A 23,230-nucleotide genomic window follows, 5' to 3' on the forward strand; every position below is an offset into this window, starting at 1 on the left:
TGGAATGTACTTAACACTACAGCGATATTTCTGTTATTGCTGTTCCACTTTCCTACAATATAGTGTCCTGGGCATTGAGGCTGCTGCAAATTCTCCATCCCAGCCATCTTGAATTATGGATCCCAGGTTTCCTTGGGGAGAGGAAATTACTAATCAGACAATTTACATCTATGCCATTGTCATGCTATTGATCTCATTGTCTGGTTTGGCTCTTAAGCTCTGAGGCTATCATTTTATCAAGCATTAGAGTCAGTATGTGATAACATTCGCCATGTGTGGCAGCATGATCCAGTGGAACGAACTATCCTGCAGTGAGAGAGTTCACCCCCACGGGTTCATCTTCACATCTCAACTAAAACATTAAGGTTAAAATGGCACTTCTAACCTGCATGTTTTTAAAGGTATATGGAGAGGAGGGTTGATGGCCAGCAAACAAGAAGAAGAAATGTTTCTTTGGAACAGGTTGCCCAAAGTGACACCTTTCATATCGCTTCACAGTTACGCCAGCTTGTAACAAATGGGCAAGTCCAGCCTTCCCCAGCCTGGAGCCCTCCCGCGAGTTCTAGCCACACATTTGGAGGGCAGCAAGTTGGGAAAGTCTGGACTAGGCAGGCATGGACAACTTGGGGCCCTCCAGATGTTTTTGCTACAGCTTCCAGCATCACTCAACATTGGCTATGTTAGCTAGGGCTGATGGGAGCTATAGTGCAAACAATCTGGAGGGCCACAAGTTGCCTATCCTTGGACTAGCGCAACAGTTCCCAAAGTGGGCGGTGGGCTTGCATAGGGGGTGGCAGGGGGGCACTCAAGGTGGTCTTTTCCGAGAAGTGCCTCTCCAGAAGGTCTTAAAACCCAGGGACATTTTTATGGGAGAAGGTAGTTTGGTCCCAAGCCATATAGGGGAAGAATCCACACATGTATTAATACCATTTTAACGGTGAATTGAAATGTTTCAAAAGCACCAAAATGCTAATGAAGAGACATACCCTGCTTGGTGTGCCCCGCCATGCTGGCTGCAAAACAGAGGCATTCGTTCTTTTTTCCCTCCCTCCCTCAGCAAGCCTGTGGTGGGTGCTTTGGATTTTGAATAAATATTCAATTAATTGTTACTATTTCGAATGTTATTGCTATTAGCTTCCTTAGTGGGTCGTTGAAAACCACTATTCTGAATAATGATTTTTATAGTGTAGGGTAGGGGGCACTGGGCATGAGTTTGTGGAACCAAGGGGGCGGTGACCTGAAAAAGTTTGGGAACCACTGGACTAGAGCAAGTGGCGCTAGAAAGCAGGGGTGTGTGGTTGTCTCCTTGACTGAAGGGTGAATCCATTTTGGTTCAGGTGGGGGACATGGGACTGGAACCCGAATGTCTAGGTTCACTTATTCCCAGCAGTGTTAAGTAGAGACAAATGCTATTTCCTCCCCTTTGTGAACGATCCATGAGATGAGAGCCTCTCTCAGTCCCTGGATGGAAATAAAATCATTCCTTTGCTCTTTTTCTGGCAAGCCCATTGATCTCTCCGCTTCACTGGGCACTGAACAAAGGCTGGGCCTGGTCAGTTTCACATTTCGCTCTGGTCAAGTTACCAGGCTGGAGTTACCTATGCCCCTGTGAGAATCTGATCCCCGGTGTGCCTTTTCCAAGGAATCTGACATGGAGGGCAAGTTGTCAGCAAGCACAATTTCTGACATAACACAATAGTTACTGATCACTGGACATGCCTGAGAAGTCATCAGCCTTTGCTTCCAACTTTCTAGCTTTGGGAAGCTTGAACATGAGATAGCTTTGACTTTGGTGTTCATAGAATAGCAGAGTTGGAAGGGGCCTACAAGGCCATCGAGTCCAACCCCCTGCTCAATGCAGGAATCCACCCTAAAGCATCCCTGACAGATGGTTGTCCAGCTGCCTCTTGAAGGCCTCTAGTGTGGGAGAGCCCACAACCTCCCTAGGTAACTGATTCCACCGTCGCACTGCTCTAACAGTCAGGAAGTTTTTCCTGATGTCCAGCCGGAATCTGGCTTCCTTTAACTTGAGCCCATTATTCCGTGTCCTGCACTCTGGGAGGATCTAGAAGAGATCCTGGCCCTCCTCTATGTGACAACCTTTTAAGTATTTGAAGAGTGCCATCATGTCTCCCCTCAATCTTCTCTTCTCCAGGCTAAATATGCCCAGTTCTTTCAGTCTCTCTTCACAGGGCTTTGTGTTAAATGGGCAGGATTTTTTAAAAGCGTTTTATTGTTTTTTTATTATTTATGCTGATCCCCATGTTGGAAAAAGACTGCTGGTGAAGTGGCTCTTAGTGGCTCAGGACAAGGGAATGTGAGCCAGGACCCCTAATCGCCTTCTTGCCACTCGCCTGCCTTCTGGCTCCTGTTACTTCTTCCAGCTGTAGATTTTGGTGATGATGCTACCAGAGAAGATGCTAACAACGCAAACGTCTCCAGCTCCAGAGTAAAAGACTCAATGTTTTTCGCCCCCAAGCACAGCCAGAGGTCCTGCTTGTCATTGCATCTGACTTTAATTGAGAATCTCTCTCTCTACTGCCCAGGAACTGACACATGTAAAAGGCTCCTTATTGGCTGGTGGTGGCCCTAACAGAAGTTATACAATTAGAATTAAAACAAAGTGCATAGAATAAACTGTAACGGGACGTGGGGAGGAGGGAGGGCTGAGGGCCATGGTTCCCTGGCAGGACGCAGGCCCAGGGCTTGCAACAGGGATGGAGGGATCATCTCTCAGTCTGGCCTTGGGAGATGCAGCACGAACTCTGCACCATGTGAGATCTTGGGGTGGGGGGAAGAGGGGGTACGACCAGCAGAGAGAGGTCCACCCCTTGCTGGCAAAGAGTCCGCTCATGCCCAAAGTGTCATACAGTGCTGAGCATTGCCTGCCAGATCAATTGTGCACAGCTGGGCCATCTGAGCAAGGGGGCAGGAGGCAACACTGGAGGGAAGAAGGTTCTGCTCAGTGTCTGGAAGGTGCCCCGACTGACTGGGTGAGTAATGCTGAGTTGGCAGAGGGAGTCAGGCACATGCGGAGAGTGCGGATGGCGAGAGTTCTGCATGCATATGGAATAGTCTTTCTGTCCAGCCCTGTGAGAGTTATGTACAAGTATGCGGGAGCTGGTATTTGTGGTGTGGCACATGAATGGTGGGCTTTTCCCAACAGATGCACTGCAAGCCAGTGAGAGCAAACGGGACTGTCCGTATGAATGTTTGTAGCTGTGCATTCGTGCTAGGCTACCTGTGCATTTGAAATGTGCAGTGTACATGCTTGCACACCAATACTGGGCAGAACGCAGACACATGGAACAGAAGTGGAGGGAAGGGTGGTGACATCCAAGCATCAGGGTGTCCACAGAAATGCAGGGGTGCGGAGGTGTGTGCGTGCTGAGTGTCAGGGTGTGATTGTGTGCACACCAAGGCACCCAGGGACCTCTCCAACAGCCAAGGGTATTGCATTTCTCTCCCATTCACCAACTATGGGGGGGAACAGAGAGGGGGCTGTGTGATATAAGTGGAGAGGGAAACCCACTCTAAACAATTCCCTCCAGGGTCCCATCCCCACAACCAGCACGTCTCCCACCAGGGAGGGAGTGCATGTGTGTTGCCTACACTAGACTACTGGCAGGGCACGCCACCAATTTCAGAGCCTGACCAACGACTCCTGTTCCTGAGGGGGGAGGGCGAGGGGTCGCCTCAGCCGGGCGAGAGAGAGAGTGCGCGGCCCCCGGGCTCACATGACCGAGCAGCACTGGCACGACTTCTGCTTGCGCCTGCTCTGACCCTGCTCTTGGCCTTCCCCTTGGCGGGGCGCCGCAGCCTGGAGCTGGCACAATGAGGCAGTGTTGGCAGAGGTGACGGTGTAGGTTGGAGCCTCCTGGCTGGGGGCTGCCGGGGGCTTGACGACCCCAGCGTTGGGGTGCTGCTGGTCTCCCGTGGAAACGTCCGGACAGGCGACGGAGGGCTTGGCCTCATTCAGTAGAGGTTGTTGCTCTGCGTGGAGATTTCCCAAGACTTCAGTTGTCTCCCCACCTCCATCCGCTTTGAGCTCCTTATTTTCCACTGTTGCAACCTTGTCCAGGAGGGGCTGCACTGGGTCTTGGCTGGAAAAGGGCAGGATGTCTGGAACAGTTGTCGCATCCTGCAGTGTTAAGTTTGGGGCTTTGTTAAGGGACAGGACTTGGTCCGGCAGCGTTGGCGTTTCTTCTAAAAGAGATGGGGGATCCAGCTTTTCGGGAAGGGCCTCTTCTGCTTCCTGGCCCTTCAGAGAGGTTGTTATCTGTGCCACTATAGTCGTCTGGGCCTGGTCTTGAGATGACTCTTCCGCTCCCGGGAGATGGGCCACTGTCTGACCTATCGGCGATGCCATCACCTGATCTGGAAGAGACCCTCTCGCCTCTTGCAGAGAAGCAGGGTCTGTACCCTCCTGAGATGGGGGGTAGAACAGGAGCTGGCCTGGCCCAGATGTTGGAGCCTCTCCAGGAACTGATTGTTTATCCTCATCCTCAGAGGACAGGACCTGGCCTAGAAGGAAGTCGTCAGCCTCCAGCAGAGAAGGATTCTGGGCCTTTGATGATGCCGTAATTTGGTCTTGCAGGGCTACTGGAATCTCTCTCAAGGACAACCCTTCAGCTTCTTGAAGGGCAGTGATTTGATCAGGCAGAGAAGAAGGCTGATTAGTCAAAGAGAGGGTTAGGTCTGGAAGGGATTCTTTCGCCTCCAGTTCCTGGCCCTGCAGAGCGGTTGGTATCAGGAGGGATCGCTCCGTTTCATGCCGTCCTGCAAGAGCTGTGAACTGATCCGGAAGAGGAGACAGGATCTGATCTGGTAGAGAAGCACTCTCGTCTTGGAGAACTGTTGGGATCTGGTCCAGAAGCCTCCCATTAGCTTCACTTAAAGGAGATGGGATCCGGTCCATTAAGGAACATTTAGCTTCCTGTGGAAAAGTGGCCTCGCCCTGCAAGGAAGATGGTTTCTGTTCCAGAGAAGATGATAAATGGTCCTGCAGAGATGGTGGGTTTGGCTCTACGAGGGGTTCCTGCAGTGAGGCCGGGACCTGAACGAGAAGAGGTTCTTTACTTTCTTGCAAAGGAGGAGTCTGGTTCAAAAATGTGGATGGAGGTGGACTTGCGAACAATGGCAGCACCGGCTCTGGGAGTGAACCCTCAAGTGGCTGAAAAGATGACGGGATCTGGTCTGGAAGGGATCCGGTAGCATCTTGCACAGTAGGGAGCTGATCCTGAAGAGTTAGTGGAATCTGCTCTGACAGAGATGATGACTTCACTGGACCTAGGAGGGGCAGCTTGGCCTCTTCCAGAGAGTTTGGGGTCTGTGTTTCCTGTGCTGGAGGGATCTGGTCTGGACGAGATGGTTGGGGCTGCTCCTGCCAAGACCTCTCTCCTCCTTGCCCAGATCCCTGGAGCTCCTGCAGCCCCGGCTTCCCAGCATGGTTTCCCTGCCCCTGTGCCACGGGCCCTGCTGCAGGAGCATTGCCAACGGGCAGTTCTTGGGCAGGCTCTGGCGACTTGGCGCCCAGTTTTGGCAGCTTCTCCTGCTCCCCTCCCGTCAGAGCCACCCCCTGGGCCAGGGGGCTCACCTCCGCCTCCCCGTCTGCCGTCCGCGTGGGGGAATCAAGGCTGCTAGTCCCCTCCTGCGGGGGCTGGGAGGGGCTTTGCTGATCCTGGGAAGTGGGGGACTCCCCCTCCGGGCCGTCACGGCTGCCAAGCTCACTGCCCAGCTGGCTTTCAGTAGCTGCGGGGGCCTCCTTTGGACACGCTTCACATCCGTTCCCCAGTTCCGTGTGGCCCTCCGGGTCTTCCTCCTTCCCAAGAGATCTCTGTTTCTGCCCAACAGCATCCATGCTGCCCACTTCCTGGCCCAAGTGGTCCCTGATGACCATCTCCTCTACTGCCAGCTTTCTCTGGTGGCTGCCAGGGGCTTCACCAGGCTCTGAGCTCTGGCAGGCCGGCTTCACAGCAGGAGGAGGCTGAACTTCCAGCCCAGCTTCTACAGCCACAGGGCTCACTTCAACGCTTGCCTTTTCGGGGCTACTCTCTCTGCCAAACACACCTGCGGAGAACAAAAAACGACTCAAGTCCTCTGTGATATTCCCCCCGCCCCCAGTAAAACTAAGAAGCAAGGCAGGACAGGAAAGCAGGATGACATCTGGTCCTGGGCCTATTTACATTGCAAAGCCATGCTGCTCGTATGCCAGTTTGATCCATCGTGGCACTCGCAAAACCTGGGAATTATAGCTTGGCGAGGGTGCTAGCATTCTCCGTTAGAGACCCCTGTGAAGAGGGCAGAATGACTAAGCCCATTTTATTTATTTATTTATTCATTCATTCATTTATTTATTATTGCATTTATATCCCACAGAAAGGGTCTGTGTACAACTGTGGCACCGGTGTTGATTGAGGGGGGCGCACACATGCGCGCACAGTTTTCCCCCACTACACATCTCAGCAGAAAGAGATGGGGGGTTAAATCTCCCCTCCATGCCCACTGAGACCTAGTAGGGATCATTGAGGGGTGGGGAGCACTTGTCTCTGAGAGTGTTGTTTCTCTACTGTTGCTAGCAGCAGCAAAGCAGTGATTTCAGAAGCCAGGCGACACCTGCTGCCCGCCCCCCCTTCCCACACATATATAGTCCAGCTTATCAGCTGAGCAGTGGTTAAAAAAACCGCATGGGGCGGAGCAGGGAGTGTCCGAGGCCTACAGTATGTACTGCAGTACGGGATAAAGGAAGGACAAACAGGAACATCCAGGAAGCAGGTGTGGAACACCAAAGGAAGAGAGCAGTGGAGGCAGAGGTGAGGGTTAGTTGAGCACATGAGTTGAGCTCCCAAGCTTCAGGAATCCAAGCTTGCTGCAAAGCCCAGTGACTGGCTAGGGCACCTACGGAATGCGGTTAGCTGGGGTAACCATCCCGTGGAACCTGTCAGAGCTGACCCCACTGGAAACAAAGCATGCATAGGATCATAGAATCATAGAATAGCAGAGTTGGAAGGGGCCTACAAGGCCATCTAGTCCAACCCCCTGCTCAATGCAGGAATCCACCCTAAAGCATCCCTGACAGATGCTTGTCCAGCTGCCTCTTGAAGGCCTCTAGTGTGGGAGAGCCCACAACCTCACCAGGCAACTGATTCCATTGTCGTACTGCTCTAACAGTCAGGACGTTTTTCCTGATGTCCACCTGGAATCTGGCTTCCTTTAACTTGAGCCCGTTATTCCGCGTCCTGCACTCTGGGAGGATCGAGAAGAGATCCTGGCCCTCCTCTGTGTGGCAACCTTTTAAAAGCACGCTCCTCCTCTCCTCAAGCAGCTTGAAGCTGGAAAGTTGCTCACACTGAGGCCAGAGGCAGAGACGTCACAGAACCAAGCCCTCCTGGCCTCCTCACGTCACCGTTGAACTTGAAGCTGCTGTCCTGCCCTCAGGGTAGGGCAGAGCAGACAGCAAGCCTTCAGTGCCCTGTTGCGGCACATAGCCAGGCTGAGATAGGGAGCAGGGCACCGGGGCCTGGTTTCTGGAGTCCCTGGTTTGGCACTCGCAGGATCTGGTGCAGGGAGACAGGCGTTTTAAGAGTTCACCTACAGCCGTCTGCAAAAACCTACGTCTGACTCTGTCCTACAAGCTCACAGCAAAAAAGAGAAGAGAAGAGAGTCTTTGCCGCTATCCCCACTTCAGGCACTCCCAATTGCTCTGCTACATGAATCCTCAGAAAGGGAGCGATTCCCAGCTTCCTCAGACTCAAAGGAGGAGACAGAAGACAGAGCAGGACTTCATGTTTTACACTAGAACAAAGGAACATTGTGCACCAATAAGCCCATTCGTAAGTAAAATAACCAGAAGTTTCAACCACTCATGCAAATTAAGAACACCCATCCATCCACGTGCGCACAAGTCCACACACTGGGTTGGCTGAATTTATTCTGCTTTTGCCAGTCCTGGGGAGGGGTCAGGAGCTATGCAGGATTCCTGGCCCCCGAGTGGTTCTCCATACTCTCTGCCTTAAGAGCAGCCCTGCTAGATCAGACCAGAGGCCTTATCGTATCCAGCTTTCTGTTCACACAGGGACTAACCACACGCTCCAATCCAAAGACCGCAAGTAGGACATGAGCACAACAGCACCCTGCCGCTTGTGTTTCCCAGCACCTGGTGCACATACAGCAGGCATACCTGCCTCCGACGCTGGAGGCAGCACAGAACCCATCAGGACTAGTAGCCGTTGATAGACTTCTCCTCCATGAATTTCTCTACTCCTCTTTTAAAGCCATCCAAATTGGTGGCCATCACAGAATCTTGTGGTAGCAAATTTCATAGCTTAATTATGTGCTGTGTGAAGCAGTGCTTCCTTTCATCTGTCCTGAATCTCCCACCATTCAACTTCATGGGTTCCAGCATTATGGGAGAAGGCTCAGGGCCGGGGCTACCATAGAGGCCACTCAGGTGGCCGCCTAGAGCGCCAAGCTAAGAGGGGTGCCGCGCAGCACTCACGCACGTTGTTGGCGGTGAGCCGGGCCGGGCCAGCTCGAGGATTCAGCTGGGCCTGGGCGGGTGAGATGGCGCCCTGCGCCCGCCCAGCTGAAACGAAGCCAGGGACACTGGGGTGGGGTGGGGCGGCTCCACATTCGGACTTCCGCCCAGAAGCCGCCCTCCCAGAGCCGCTCTAGCCACCCAGAAGCTGCCGTCCCAGAGCCGGGAGACCACCAGAAGAAGAAAAAGCACGTGGCGAGCTCGACCCTGACCCAAGCCAGCCTCTGCCTTACTCCCCAGGAAAGGGCACCGGGTCACCTCGCCTCTCTCCTCAAACAGGCTGTGATGTCCAGGCAGGCGGGCAAGCGGGACTCCCTCTCCCTTCCCCCAGGAAAGCTGGGGACTTGTGGACTCCTCGCAAGGCAAACTCTCCTGCTTCCCGATCCTGCGCTCTTGGATCAACGGGACTTGCATCTGAGAAAGCATTGCACCGGGAGGCACCAGTGCGGCCCGATCCGCCTATGTCTCCTTACTCGGAAGTCTTATTCCCCCGAGTAAACGTGCGGAGGGGATCGGGACGCCAGGCTGCATAGCGGGTTGCGTTCGCACGGAAGTAACTCCCGGTGAATTCCAGACGGCTCGGTCCCAAATCGAAGTGAGCCAGTCCTAGCTCTCCACTCGGCGCACACGTTTGGACTTCTGCATAATTTGGGGGGGAGTGCAAGTAGCTTGCCTTGCCTAGGGCGCAAAATAGTCTGGCACCGGCCCTGAGAAGGCGAAAAATGTCTGCCTATCCCCTTTCTCCATACCACATATCATTTTGTACACCTCTAGCATGTCTCCCCGTATCCTTTTTCTAAGCTAAATAGCCCCAAACACTGCAACCATTCCTCATGCAGGAGTTGCTCCGGCCCTTTGATCATTTCCCAGCTTTCCAATATCTTTTTTGAGATGGAGTGTAGTTTGGGGTCACAATATTCCAAGTGTGGTCGCACCATAAAGGTTGGCCTTCTGAGATCCCACAAGGAGGCCTCACTCCTCCTCTTCCATGCCCAGCTGTACATCCAAAAGGGCCAGAAGCCTGCTTTCAACGGAAAGCTGAGATTTCCAAGAAGCCAAATCCTCTGCCATTCCGTCCCGTGGACCTTGTTTGCATGAAATCATGGGGCAACTGTGCTCCAGAGCTCTGCCTTTTGCCCTCTGCTGGCATGCCAATGCTTGGGCCAGGGGTCCTAGCTGTGGTAGCCCCACCCAAGTGCCTGGGCCTGATCCCTTACCCATGGGCTGATCTTGCCAGTTGCCAGTACCCACCAACTCCTGACAAGTCTCCATTCTGTAGTTTCTCTTTGGCCGCTGCCCGCACGGGCCTCTTGGGTGGGACAGGAGCCAACTCAAGCCTGGACTCAGTGCTACTTCTCCCTGTAAGGAATTCATGAGGTCACATTCAGATAGGGCCACTAGGTCCCCTCAAGGGGTGTGCGGAGCCGTGGAGCAGCGGGGGAGGCATGCTGCATAGGTCAGAGGGGGAAGCCTGGTCTGGGGTGGGAGATGGCACATGGTGGGTCAGGGGTAAATGCCTTGCTCTGGCTGGTTGCTCAAGGTGGAGCCTTGTGGACATGGGGGCAAATGACCCTGAGATTTTATTTCAATCTCCTTCCAGGAGTTTTGGACTACAGCTCCCAGCATTCCTGACCATTGCCCATGCTGGCTGGGGACGATTAGAGTTGAAGTCCAAGACATCTAGAGGGCATCAGGTTGAGGAAGCCTTTTCTTTTTAAGCCCATGCCTTGGAAAAGGTTTCAACCCTGAATATTCAGGTCAGGTGCTGAGACTTTGCAGATCAAAGTTCAGGCAAGCTAAAACACGGTCAGTCCAGTGCTGCGAACTGAGCAATAAAATTTCATATTCACCCACATCTATGAGAACAAGCCCATGTCTGCAAGAACAAGGAACTCTAAGGAGCATATAAAACTAGCCTCCACACATCGGGACCGGCTAAGCTGGGCGAAGCTAAGCTGGAGCTATGCGTGACAACTGGAGTGAGACAAACCTCCCGGTTATGCTCCCTGAGACTGCAAAAGCAAAGGGAGTTTACAAGCAGCTTGCAGGCCACAATCCATGCCTGGCAGTTGGTTTTTGGCTTGGTGGGTCACAAATGTCCTGTGATAGGTGGAAGGAGGAAAGAAGAGGCCATACTGAGATGGGAGGGATGAAGAGAGATGCCACTTGCGTACGCAGAGGAAAGGGAAGAAGAGTAGAGCACATGTCAGCATGCGCAGAGCCACGGCAGAAGGTGGAATAAAAGTAGCGTAGACAACCAAGGTTCCAGAGCTAGGCTCACAAAAGATAAAGCAGAAACACAGTTGAAAGTAGCTGGGGGAGAAATCCATGACTGTGTCTTTATCTGAATGCCCTGCAAGGTTGTGCCAACAGGCTAGAATGGATAAAGAAATCAAACTTTTGCCATTTCCTAGAACAAACAACTATATATGAATCACACTCCAAAGCTCAGAACCTGGCCTTTGAAAACAAGCAATTGGCTGGTGTGTGTGAATGGTTTGATACATATTTGAAGTAGCAAGGTACAGAATATACTTGGGGACGTGAGCATGCTTTCAGCCTTATTATATTCCCCACCACCACCACCAGCAGCAGGGAAAAAAAGTCCTGCAATAAAGAGTCAGGATAAAGTGAAAAGAGCATTGGGAAAGTAACATCTTAAGGCAGGACAGGATGTGAATTCTTGAGTCACGGCTAGGACTCTGCATGGAAGAGAAGACAGCACCGGGCCCGACGTTCAAATCCTGTTCATTTCAACGGAGCTTGTGCAGAAAAATTCCCAGGTGGATTGTGCTCACTGTGATATAGTACCAAAAGTAATCTATATCTCAACAAATAAAACACCTTCTGGAGAAAAGGAAATGACTCACCTCCTGGAGAAGACGATGTCCCATCAACCTAAAAGCAAAGAAATAAACTTCATGGCAACCGTCTCCAAAGTGATCACAAGAGAGCCAAATAAAATGTCTTCGAAATTACTTTTGCTGACTCTCATGAGTAATATTTATTCATCGTATTTATACTGTGCCCTTCCTCAGAAGGGTTCAGAGTGGTATCCACGGGGGTTCTCCTATTTTATCTTCACAACAATCTTGCAAATTAGGGGTTTTCTACATGAGGTTTTTAAACTGCCACTTTCCTAAGGCTTCTGCTTCTGGATTTTTTTTTGTGGGATTAAGATCCACTCCTTTACACGTGTTTTCCACCCCCAGGGTTTTTCTTTCTCTGCCTTTCTATATGGGCTATTACACAACCACCAGGTAGCACTGTGGTAAAACATAATTGCACAAATAAAGCAGAGTTTCATGCTGCCACCCATAGAAATACAAGATTTTCCTCATTAGTAAAAAAAAAAAAATTCTATAATGGTTGCAAAGCAACCCAATAAATGTAGAAAGGCTTGTAGCCTGAGCAGGCATGCAGTCTGCCCTTGGAAGAGGAGGGCCAGGATCTCTTCTTGATCCTCCCAGAGTGCAGGACACGGAATAACGGGCTCAAGTTAAAGGAAGCCAGATTCCAGCTGGACATCAGGAAAAACTTCCTGACTGTTAGAGCAGTGCGACAATGGAATCAGCTACCTAGGGAGGTTGTGGGCTCTCCCACACTAGAGGCATTCAAGAGGCAGCTGGACAAGCATCTGTCAGGGATGCTTTAGGGTGGATTCCTGCATTGAGCAGGGGGTTGGACTCGATGGTCTTGTAGGCACCTTCCAACTCTGCTATTCTATGATTCTATGTCACAGCTTCTCAGTTGACACACTGTAACATGCAAGCAGCAGGAACGTCCTGATTGAGCAGTGGAAAACTTGGCATTTCAGCATCAGTACTCTAAATGATACAAATGATGAATTATGGCACAGCTTTGAGTGCAGGGCCGGGGAACCTCTTTCTACCCAAAGGCCGAATTCATAGAATCATAGAATCGCAGAGTTGGAAGGGGCCTACAAGGTTTAGGGAGGATTCCTGCATTGAGCAGGGGGTTGGGCTCGATGGCCTTGTAGGCCCCTTCCAACTCTGCTATTCTATGATTCTATGATTCTAAGAAAATGGTTTCCCACCCCTGTATTACCCTCTGCAAGCATCAAACTATACCTGAGCCAAGTCATTTCACACAAACCTATAAGCTTGACCCATTTCCTATGAGATGTGTCTCTGTTACACACTCCATTGAAGTGGTGTGAATTTTCCCAATTAATTTGAGCCAAGGTGTCCTTAGTGCTTCTAAGCCCAGCCACTGCCCTGCCTTTCCCTCTTCATCAATACAGCTTCTCCCACCCACTGTTTTTGGTATTTTTAAAATCTGATTTTGTGCATATACACAAACTGCCTTCATAATTCACCCTCTGCTCGCCCCCAACTTCTTTAGGCAGGGAGAGGGTTTTCATCCTTCACATTCTCATGAGAAATCTCAAGCCTCCTCCGCCTCCTTCACACCATATCAAAGTTACTTGCCTGTGCATGAGAGTAATTCAGCAGGTTGTGGATTGTTCTGTTTTGTTTTTTTAAAGTGAGCCCATATCCTGAGTTGAGGAGGAGGCCGCCAGAGGAGTAAACCAGAGCAAGACAAAAACACAAAGAAATCCAACAAGGATTTCTGGTGCAGACGTGCTTCCAGAGTCCAATTGATCTCCGTAGCAGGGCTCAGATTGGCCAAAGGTGTTGCTTCCCCTTGCAAGCAGTATCCGGGCTCTGTAGTGGGGAGCGTTCTAGAGGTATTTGCTCTGCAGCCTGATCCTAAGCAGGTTTGCCCAGAGGTAAGCTGCATTTAGTCCAATGAGCTTTCCTTCCTTTCTGATTGCAGCCAAAGTGAGAATTCACTGGCTGCTTTGCGTATAATACAAGGCTAGATCAAATTCCCCCCCTGTGCATGTGCTCCACTACGGTCTGGATTGCCGGGGGGAGGGGCGTCTATGTGGCCTGTTTCTGCCTTTATGGCAGTGGGATAAGAGAGAAGATCCATTTCAAAGCTGTAAAAGGTCAAAATCCCGCTTTGGTTCCTGGTAGAATGGAAGAATATGGACATGAGGGACTAGGTGGACGGTAAGAACAAATGTCCAGGGAAGTCAAAAAGGGGGGCACCAAAGCAGAGGTGTCCTGTTTCTGAACAAAGTCCTGGCATTTGAACTTTCACTTGGCGTTGTTTATCATAGAATCATAGAATAGAGTTGGAAGGTCCTACAAGGCCATCAAGTCCAACCCCCTGCTCAATGCAGGAATCCACCCTAAAGCATCCCTGACAGATGCTTGTCCAGCTGCCTCTTGAAGGCCTCTAGTGTGGGAGAGCCCACAACCTCCCTAGGTAACTGATTCCACCGTTGCACTGCTCTAACAGTCAGGAAGTTTTTCCTGATGTCCAGCCGGAATCTGGCTTCCTTTAATTTGAGCCCGTTATTCCGTGTCCTGCACTCTGGGAGGATCGAGAAGAGATCCTGGCCCTCCTCTGTGTGACAACCTTTTAAGTATTTGAAGAGTGCTGTCATGTCTCCCCTCCATCTTCTCTTCTCCAGGCTAAACATGCCCAGTTCTTTCAGTCTCTCCTAATAGTACTTTGTTTCCAGACCCCTGATCATCCTGGTTGCCCTCCTCTGAACACGCTCTAGCTTGTCTGCGTCCTTCTTGAATTGTGGAGCCCAGAACTGGACGCAATACTCTAGATGAGGCCTAACCAGGGCCGAATAGAGAGGAACCAGTACCTCACGTGTTTTTAAGCTTTTCTCTATCACCATAAGAGCTAATTTTTATTTTTTTAAAGTATGCTGAAATTCTCAAGATGCCACATTGTGTGCCAGATTACTAATTTTGCACTTGCTTGGAAATCCTGCGACTGCTCAGAGTAAATGTATCTGCTCATACCTCCCCAAGGCCGTCCAGCGATGGATGCTTCACCTCTTTCAAAGCCTTCACAGACTCATCAGGCTGCAGTCGTCCCTGGTGAAGTTCTGGATTATCCAGCTGCTGCATCTGAGATTGGAGACTTCAGGGATAGAGAAAAACAGTCAGTAAGGACCACATGCCAGAGGCCTTTAGCTGACTGTGAAGTAATCTTGGAGCAGATGGTGCTAGAGACCAAAGATCTATGTCGTTATTGTAAAGCAGAGACCTGCGAATCAGGGCTTTATTCACAGGAGACTTAGCCCCCCTTTAACATATCATGAGTAACTTCTAGTTTGGATCAGAATAAACTACTCTACATGGGACCCACTTCTGGAGTGTATTCAGAAACTGCAACTGTTCCAAAATATGGGAGTCAGTTAACTAGCTTCCTAAAGTGAGCAAAGAATGAGCCGGGCAAGTTTCCATAGTTAAGAGGCAAACACCACGAAGACCCCGTTACTCATTCCTATGGGCCTTATTTCAGAAGATGAGGATAAAGCTTTTTTTGCAAAACTTCCCCAAAGCATAAAGTCTGTGGAGAAGAGGCAATCCAGAAGATCTACTAGTCTTAAACTGTTTAGGGCTTTGAAAATCCAAACCAACACTTTGAATTGCTACCAACCATGGTAAGACCTTGCTTTTTAGAAAGGTATCTGCAAGCTGCTAAGAGTACTATAAGTTATTTTAATTAAGTGCGGCTTTATTGATTTGATGTGGATTGTCCATTTTATTATACTAATTATGTTTTATTGTGTTGTCTTATTCCGTTTGCAATCTGCTTTAAAGAACCACTAGGCTACAAAGCAGGGAAGAAATGTTAAAATAAATGTATTTCATTGTCCGAGTAGGGATTTCAAGCTGGAGTGCTTGAGTCCCACTCTAAACCTTTTCGTATCTTGAATATCTTGAGTATCTTTAGTATCTTGAAGTTGGACTCTGCATAACAAAGTCTTGTAAAAAAGAATCAAGGTATTGTGCTAAGCTAACACTTCCAAAATGGATCTGAATTCAACAGGGAGACCCATCGTGTAGTGGCTAAAGTGTTGGACTGGGAGTCGGGAGATCCGGGTTAGTCCCTACTCGGCCGTGGAAACCCACTGGGTGACTTTGGGCCAGTTACAGACCCTCAGCCCAACCCACCTCACAGGGTTGTTGTTGTGAGGATAAAAATGGAGCGGGGAATTATGTACGCCGCCTTGGGTTTCCTGGAGGAAAAAAGGCGAGATATAAATGCAAAAAATGCAATAATATTATTGCATATAAATACAATAATATCCAGATCCACTTTGGAACCCAGAGCACAATATCAGAGTCCATTCTGAACTCTACCATTGTCTACTAGAGCAGCAATTTGCCCCAATGATCCCTTACAATAATAACGTGAGCTTATTAAATGAGTTTGTTCTATGCGGAGGCATTGTTCTCTTGACACTCTTTATTTAGACAAATTCTGGATGTTTGCTTGTGGTGCGCACGTGAAAAGCTCCCTAAATTTAAAATGGGACTGTTGGTTGGAGGCTCCCCCACCCCCTTGCTTAGTTTTCACTTTTGCACTGCCTGTGGGCCGCCGCTGCTGCTAGAGGGCAATTTGATGCTCAGGCGTGTAGCTGACTCATCACTCAATTCTGTCCCCACAACTCCCATCCTCCTTCACTCGTGCTCCCTCAGGCCAGGCCGTGGTTTCAGGCTTCTCAGCCCTGGCCTTTGTTTGGATTTCTCTCTCTCACTCTGAAGCATCTTCTCTTCCGGAAAGGAGAAGTCACAGAGACAGGAGGGAGACACAAAGTTCCAGGCAAACCGCCCTCCCCCCACGTCCCCTGAGGACCTCAATGCCATCATCATAATCTGTTTCTCTCTGCAGCGCCAACCAGAATAGCACATTGTTGTCATTGTTATTTATTTATATATCCCCATCAATCTTACACAGGGGAACCAACAGGGAGGGGGGTGGGGAAAGGAAATGGAGACTGGAGAAGTAAACAGGTAAGGAACTTGAACTCCATTCAGTTACAGGTACCTAGGAGGAATTACGTTAGGCCAGGCTTCTCCAGCCTGGCGCCTCCCAGATGTTCTGGACTACAATTCTCATCATCTCTGACCACTGGCCATGCGGGCTGCGTATGTTGGAGATTGCAGCCCCACATAATTGGAGGGCACCAGGATGGGGAAGGCCGCTCTAGGGCACAGGGACAAAGGCATCACAGAAAGGGCTGCTTTTGAAGGAGGGATTTCAAGGAGGCAGGAGAAGTAGCAGCATCATGGGAGGCAGTTCCTGGCATAAGGGGCGGCAAAGGCAGTGTCTCCTGTTTGAGGGAGCGGGAGACTTCTGCACAGGTGAGGGGGGAGTGGTGCTGAGGGAGGGGAGGTTACAGGCAGGAAGATCTTGGTGGCTATTCGTCAACTGCTATGCCCCAGAGGTGGCTGTAATTGAGGACAGCGGATCAATCTCCTTAAAGCAATCCTGTCCTGCTGCTTGCCAGCTGAGCACATCACTGTCTTTGGATGCTGTGACCCTTGTACAGCTCTTGAAACAGCTGCTGCGCTTCATCTTAAGAAGAGGCTGCTGCTTCTCTGTGCTGCGTGGTGAAATCCTGGGAAGCAGAACTCCTTTGAGCTATTGTCAATGCTCCCCCAGCCCTCCAGCACCCAAGACACACCCACCTGGACAGGTCTTGTTCTAATCCCTGGATGCGAGCCTGCGCCTCCCAGACGGAAGACATGTGACCGTTGTCATCAGTGGGTGCGGACATTCCCTCCATCAGCCACCGATCGCGCAAGGATTTCCTCTGAGGGAGAGAGAGACAGAGAATGCGTCGACCGGCTCACCTGCCTTAGACATGCCCGCGATGTGGACACGTGGGCTGTCGGAACACATCGAGGCGAGACAACTGACTTTCACTCAGACAGATGTGCATGCATACCAGCACATCCACAGACAAATTCATCCCTAGGCGCATTCAGAACTGTATGTATATTCGACCACTCATGCCCATATGATATATGTGAACACAGTTACATATGAAGCTACATGGCTTGAGAGCAGATATTGAACACACCCACTAGTGCAGATACTCCATGCGTAATGCTCAGTTTCTCTCCTTCTCCCGGTCTGTCTCTCTCTCTCTCACACACACACAAACACACTAGCCAAGTATTTGTACAAATAACCAGATCATGTATCCACAAATAACCAGAATGTGAATGTCTGTCTGTCTGTCTGTCTGTCCCTCTCTCTCTCTCTCTCTCACGCACACACACACACAGATCTACACTGGCTAAGCATTTGCACACAAAGGATCACATAACCAGAGTGGGATTCCCACACCTTGAATTTCTATGGGCACAAGCATCTGCACACAAGTGACCCTGGCCATTTGCACACCTGTGAGCTCACCAAGATCATCAAAACAAAAGGCAGAAAATCAATGCCTACTTGCACATGTCTGAGTAGGTATCGATGTGCATAGCGTTAATGTGCATGTATTATCTACAGCACATTATGGGCACCCCCCTCCCCCAGGGGACCTAATTGGCATGTCCTCTCGCCCCCAGAGTTTCACACTGGTGGTCCCCCCCCCATCAGAGACCAACCCACCTACCCCTCTACCCCCGCCCCTCCTTTCCCCTTTCATCCTCCCATTACCGCAACGCCACCTGCATCCCTTGGTCCATCCATTCCTGCATCCCTTTCCCGGGTGGTACCTTGAGGCGCTGGGCTCGCAGTCTCTCCTCTTCCAACTCCCTGCGGGTGGCCAGGATACGCTCCTGCAGCCTGCGCCGCTCCTGCAGCAAAGCAAAGCAAAGGGACCCGGGCGGGGGGTGAGGCGAGGCGAGGCGAGGCAGGAGCCGCCCTGCAGTGGGGCGGACAAAGGGCCCGCCGCGCAGGGAAGCAGGGCGGTACCGAGCCCACGTGGCCGACAGGCAGGCGAGGCTCCTTGCCTGGCCGATTGCGCCGCTGGCGACTTAACCCCAACAGCACCGGCTGAGCCTCAAGGAGCCCCCGCTGGGCCGCTCTCCTCGGCGTCGCTCGGAAGGGAGCAGGGGCCGCGCCCCCCGCGCACGCATCCCGCACCTGCTAGTTCTCTCCCTCCCCAGGTTGAAAGGAAACGCATCAGTGCCGAGGATGCTGCATGTGTGCCAGCGCATCCCTCTTTTAAAGGCTGGAAGGGGGAGGGGGGAGACTGCCCCCCACCCCACCCCACCCCTACCCCACACTGCAAAGGTCCTGCCCCCTTAACCCTACCAGGAGAGAAGGAGAGAGAGAGAGAGAGAGAGAGAGAGAGAGAGAGAGAGAGAGAGACTGCGCTTGACACCTTAACGACTTATTGAACCTCAAGTCTGTGGGCCAAATCTAGGGTGACCCTATGGAAAGGAGGACAGGGCTCCTGTATCTTTAACAGTTGTATTGAAAAGGGAATTTCTGCAGGTGTCCTTTGTGTATACAGGGAACCTGGTGAAATTCCCTTTTCAATACAACAGTTAAAGCTGCAGGTGCCCTGCCCTCTTTTAAATTTGGTCACTCTAGTACAGCTCCTGCAGCTTTAACTGTGGTGATGAAGAGGGAATTTCACCAGGTTCCCCATATATACAAATGGCACCTGCTGAAATTCTCTTTTCTATGCAACTGTTAAAGATACAGGAGCCCTGTCCTCCTTTTCGTACGGTCACCCTACTGAAAGGAAAGGAGGACAGGGCTCCTGCATCTTCAACAGTTGCATAGGAAAGGGAATTTCAGCAGGTGTCATACGTAGGCATGCAGCTGCTGCTGAAATTCCCTCTTCATCACAATGGTTAAAGCTGCAGGAGCCCTGCCCTCTAGGGCAGGGCTCCTGCAGCTTTAACCGTTGTGATGAAGAGGGAATTTCACCAGGTTCCCCATATATACAAATGACACCTGCTGAAACTCCCTTTTCTAAGCAACTGTTAAAGATACAGGAGCCCTGCCCTGCTTTCCATAGGGTCACCCTAGCCAAATCCATCTTGCCCGGGGTCCTAATTTGGCCCTCTGGGATGTTTCAGACAGCCACGCCCCCTTCGCCTCACCCTACGCCCTTTCCTTGACCATCAATCGCTCGGTGGTTTCCCTGCTTCTGTGCGATTCCACCACCACTACTGCCGCTGCCGCCCTTTCTAGAAGGGCGAAATGCCTCTTCGGAGGTTTAGTCAATGGCAGTAAGAGCTTTGAGCTAAAATATGCTGGTATGTTTGGTATTTTGGCCCGCTCCTTTCACCTTTGGCCCCACCCACAATGGAATTCACACACACACCCTGCCCCCCACCCCCACCCCAAAAGCTTCTCTGAAAAGGAATTCAGCACTTGGGCTGAAAGAGGATCGACCCACCACCACCGAAAGAGGTTCCGAAACAACAACCTTCGCCCTGTAGAAAAAGGGCAGCACAGTTACTAACAGGGACTGGCCGACAAGACCACATCACACCAGTCCTTTTCCAGCTACATTGGCTGCCAGTCCAGGTCCCGGCCTGATTCATAGAATCATAGAATAGCAGAGTTGGAAGGGGCCTACAAGGCCATCGCGTCCAACCCCCTGCTCAGTGCAGGAATCCACCCTAAAGCATCCCCGACAGATGCTTGTCCAGCTGCCTCTTGAAGGTGAGCACATTCAAAGTGCTGGTATTAACATTTAAAGCCCTAAATGGCTTGGGGCCAGGCTATCTGAAGGAAGGCCTCCTCCCATATGTAGGGTGACCATATGAAAAGGACAGGGCTCCTGTATCTTTAACTAGGGTGACCAACTGTCAGGATTTCCCCGGATTTGCCCTGGTTTTTGTTCTTTCCATGGTGTCAGGGGGGATTTTCTATCATTTTCAATAACGTCCTGGAATGACACACCTTCCCCTTTAAGGCTGCCATTAGCATGGCAGGAGGGAGTGACATGCTTTCTTGAGGCACATCATTCCCCCACCCCGAGCTCCAATTGAGGTCTTAAAGGGGAAAGTGGGTCATTCGTGGACATTATAGAAAAGGCCCCCATTGGAGTGGATGGTGGTGGTGCAGAATGAAATCCTTTCCCCTCCTCCACTCCAATCGGGTTCTTTAAGGTGGCGGGGGAATAACGTACTTTCTGCAGGACTCAGAAAGCTGCTTCCCCACACACACACTAGGTGTCCTCTTTTTTGGTTTCCCAAATATGGTCACCCTACTTTAACAGTTGTATTGAAAATGGAATTTCAGCAGGTGTCATTTGTATGCATGTCATACCTGGTGAAATTTCCTCTTCATCACCACAGTTAAAGCTGCAGGAGCTATACCAGATTTAAAAGAGGGCAGGGCACCTGCAGCTTTAACTGTGGTGATGAAGAGGACATTTTACCAGGTTCTCCATATATACAAATGACACCTGCTGAAATTCCCTTTTCAATACAACTGTCCTCCTTTCCATATGGTCACCCTACCCATATATACTTGCCCGGACCCTAAGGTGAATCCTCAGGGGTCCTTCTCCGCGAGCCCCTGCCAAAGGATGTGAGGCAGGTGGCTACCAGGAGGAGGGCCTTCTCTGCTGTGGCACCCTGGCTGTGGAATGAGCTCCCTAAGGAGGTTCGCTTAGCGCCTACATTACATGCCTTTAGACGCCAGGTGAAGTCCTTTTTATTCTCCCAGCATTTTAGTAGTTTATAAATAAATTTTAATTTGGTGTTTTAAATTTGTAATTTTGCATTGCTGCTGTTTTTATCTGGTTGAGCTTTTATATTGTATTTTATATTCTGGTTTTATACTGTTGTTTTATACTTTGAATGTTTTTAGTTTTTGTGAACCGTCCAGAGAGCTCCGGCTATTGGGCAGTATAGAAATGTACTAAATAAATAAATATGTGTAACTTAACTGAATGCTGATTTTGATGTTCTGACCTCTAGTCCATAGAGGCCAGTGCTGCTGATTCTTGACAGGCAGTGGCTGCCCACGGCCTTAGTTTCCCCCAGCCCTGCTACCTGAGACTGTTTATTTAGAGAGGTCAGGGGTTGAACTTAGGACCTCGGATATAGAAAACAGGTGCTCTACACTCAGCTACAGACCTTCCCTGAGCTTTGCTAAGAGGGCAATAAATAAATAAGCCCAGCAGCTGCCTCCAGCAGTAGATTTGGGATACCGTTAAAGGTCAAAGAGCAGGAAACGGTAGGGTGACCATATGGAAAGGAGGACAGGGCTCCTGTATCTTTAACAGTTGCATAGAAAAGGGAATTTCAGCAGGTGTCATTTGTATATATGGGGAACCTGGTGAAATTCCTTCTTCTTCACAGCAGTTAAAGGTGCAGGAGCTATACTAGAGTGACCAGATTTAAAAGAAGGCAGGGCTCCTGCAGCTTTAACTGTTGTGATGAAGAGGAAATTCCCCCAGGTTCCCCATATATACAAATGACACCTGCTGAAATTTCCTTTTCAATACAACTTTTAAAGATACAGGAGCCCGGTCCTCCTTTTTTATAGGGTCACTCTAGGAAACGGGCAGTGATGACTCAAAGGACACAATCCGCCAGCATGTTCTCCTGAGCAACTTGCCTTGAAATGAATGGGAATTCCACACAAGCGTACGAGGAGGAGCCGTGCTTGGGTAACTCATGTTAATGAGTGTGGGCAGCAGAAGGCTGGTTTGGATTGCCATGGCCTGGCCCAGTTTTCGGCGCCTGCACGCTTATGGGTGAAAAGGGGATTCCAATCTGCATGACTGACTGGGCATATGCAAAGAAGGAGTGGTATTTACTTTGGGGCTGAGTCAATGCTGAGTACAAGGGCGTGATCTCTGACGAGGTGCTTGGGGCTGTGCCGCCACGGGCTGTGCTCTCTGTGTGCAGAAGTGTCCTTGCTGTTTACACAGTCTGTGCCATGCGCTCAGACGCCTTGCCACGGACGTATGGCCACAGATGTGTCTGCTGCTATTCACGTACTCAAGGCTCTGGTGCATTCCTGCTGCTATTTGTAGCCTCCACTTCCTCGCCGCTGCCACCGCCGCCCCCACCCAGTGTTCACTCCCTGCACAGAAACATCTGCTGAAACATTTCTCACAACAATCAATGTTTACTACACTTTCTGGCATGCACCATTCATGACAACATCTCCATCTGGATGCGTGCGTGGGGCTGCACACAGGGGCAGCATGGCTGCATCCTAATTGCCAGTCACTAGCCCCAGCCCCGACTCTCCCAATCCGGGCAGCCCTCCAGACCTTCCTCTTTCTGTTTGGTTCAGGTTGGAGCTACTGCCTGCCTGGTGAATAATTCATTTGTTCCAAGATAGGATGAGCAAAGAAAAGGGGAGCTCAGATTACCCAGGGCTTGTTCAGTGCTTCCTCCCAAAGAGCACGGGAAACAAACAGGCTGGATTTAGCCCAAATCCAAAGATGCTCTGACTAGATTCAAGGACTGTAAACCAGAACAGACCTGCCCTGTCCTTCCCGTGCGATAGCCATATAACTGGACACAAATGTTGTCCAGTATTTAAAGAAACAAACCCCTTCCTCTATGCTGTGTTCCTGATCTGGACTGGGACCACCCCCACCACCCCCATAGCTGCTCCTGATCTTCTGGATGTTTTTCTCATCCATTTGAGTACATTGTCTAGATGAAGTAGGGATTTTCTGGCTGCATCACTCTCTTCTAGCAAAAATGGAATGTACTGAGAAACCGGGCAGGAGCGCGTGTGTTTTTCTTCCGAGGGGCCACTTCCTCCCAGAGCCTCTCCCAGGTGAAGGCATATGTGGGACTGGAAGGAAGATCCCAGAAATGTCATCTGCAGCAAGTCCACTTTTTAGTAAAAAACACGGTTGCACCATTCCCTGCAGGATCATCAGGTGGGCTTGTCAAC

The 23,230-nt window shown here is 50.6% G+C and overlaps 1 protein-coding gene across 1 annotated transcript in view; it reads right to left on the bottom strand.

The window, feature by feature from the left end:
- Positions 1-2,258: 2,258 nt before the first annotated feature.
- The window catches only part of PALM3 (paralemmin 3), a 42,870-nt gene continuing 21,898 nt past the window's right edge, over positions 2,259-23,230 (bottom strand). Inside the window, exons 3-7 of the mRNA XM_063119101.1 lie at positions 18,112-18,192; positions 17,071-17,195; positions 14,389-14,509; positions 11,407-11,434; positions 2,259-6,069 (exon numbers count right to left, since the gene is read on the bottom strand). Coding sequence (XP_062975171.1) covers positions 3,734-6,069; positions 11,407-11,434; positions 14,389-14,509; positions 17,071-17,195; positions 18,112-18,192 — 2,691 coding nt within the window. The 3' untranslated portion in view covers positions 2,259-3,733. The remainder of the gene's footprint in view (positions 6,070-11,406; positions 11,435-14,388; positions 14,510-17,070; positions 17,196-18,111; positions 18,193-23,230) is intronic.

This window comes from Elgaria multicarinata, chromosome 3 (genome assembly GCF_023053635.1).
Source record: "Elgaria multicarinata webbii isolate HBS135686 ecotype San Diego chromosome 3, rElgMul1.1.pri, whole genome shotgun sequence".
NCBI classification, from domain to species: Eukaryota; Metazoa; Chordata; class Lepidosauria; order Squamata; family Anguidae; genus Elgaria; species Elgaria multicarinata.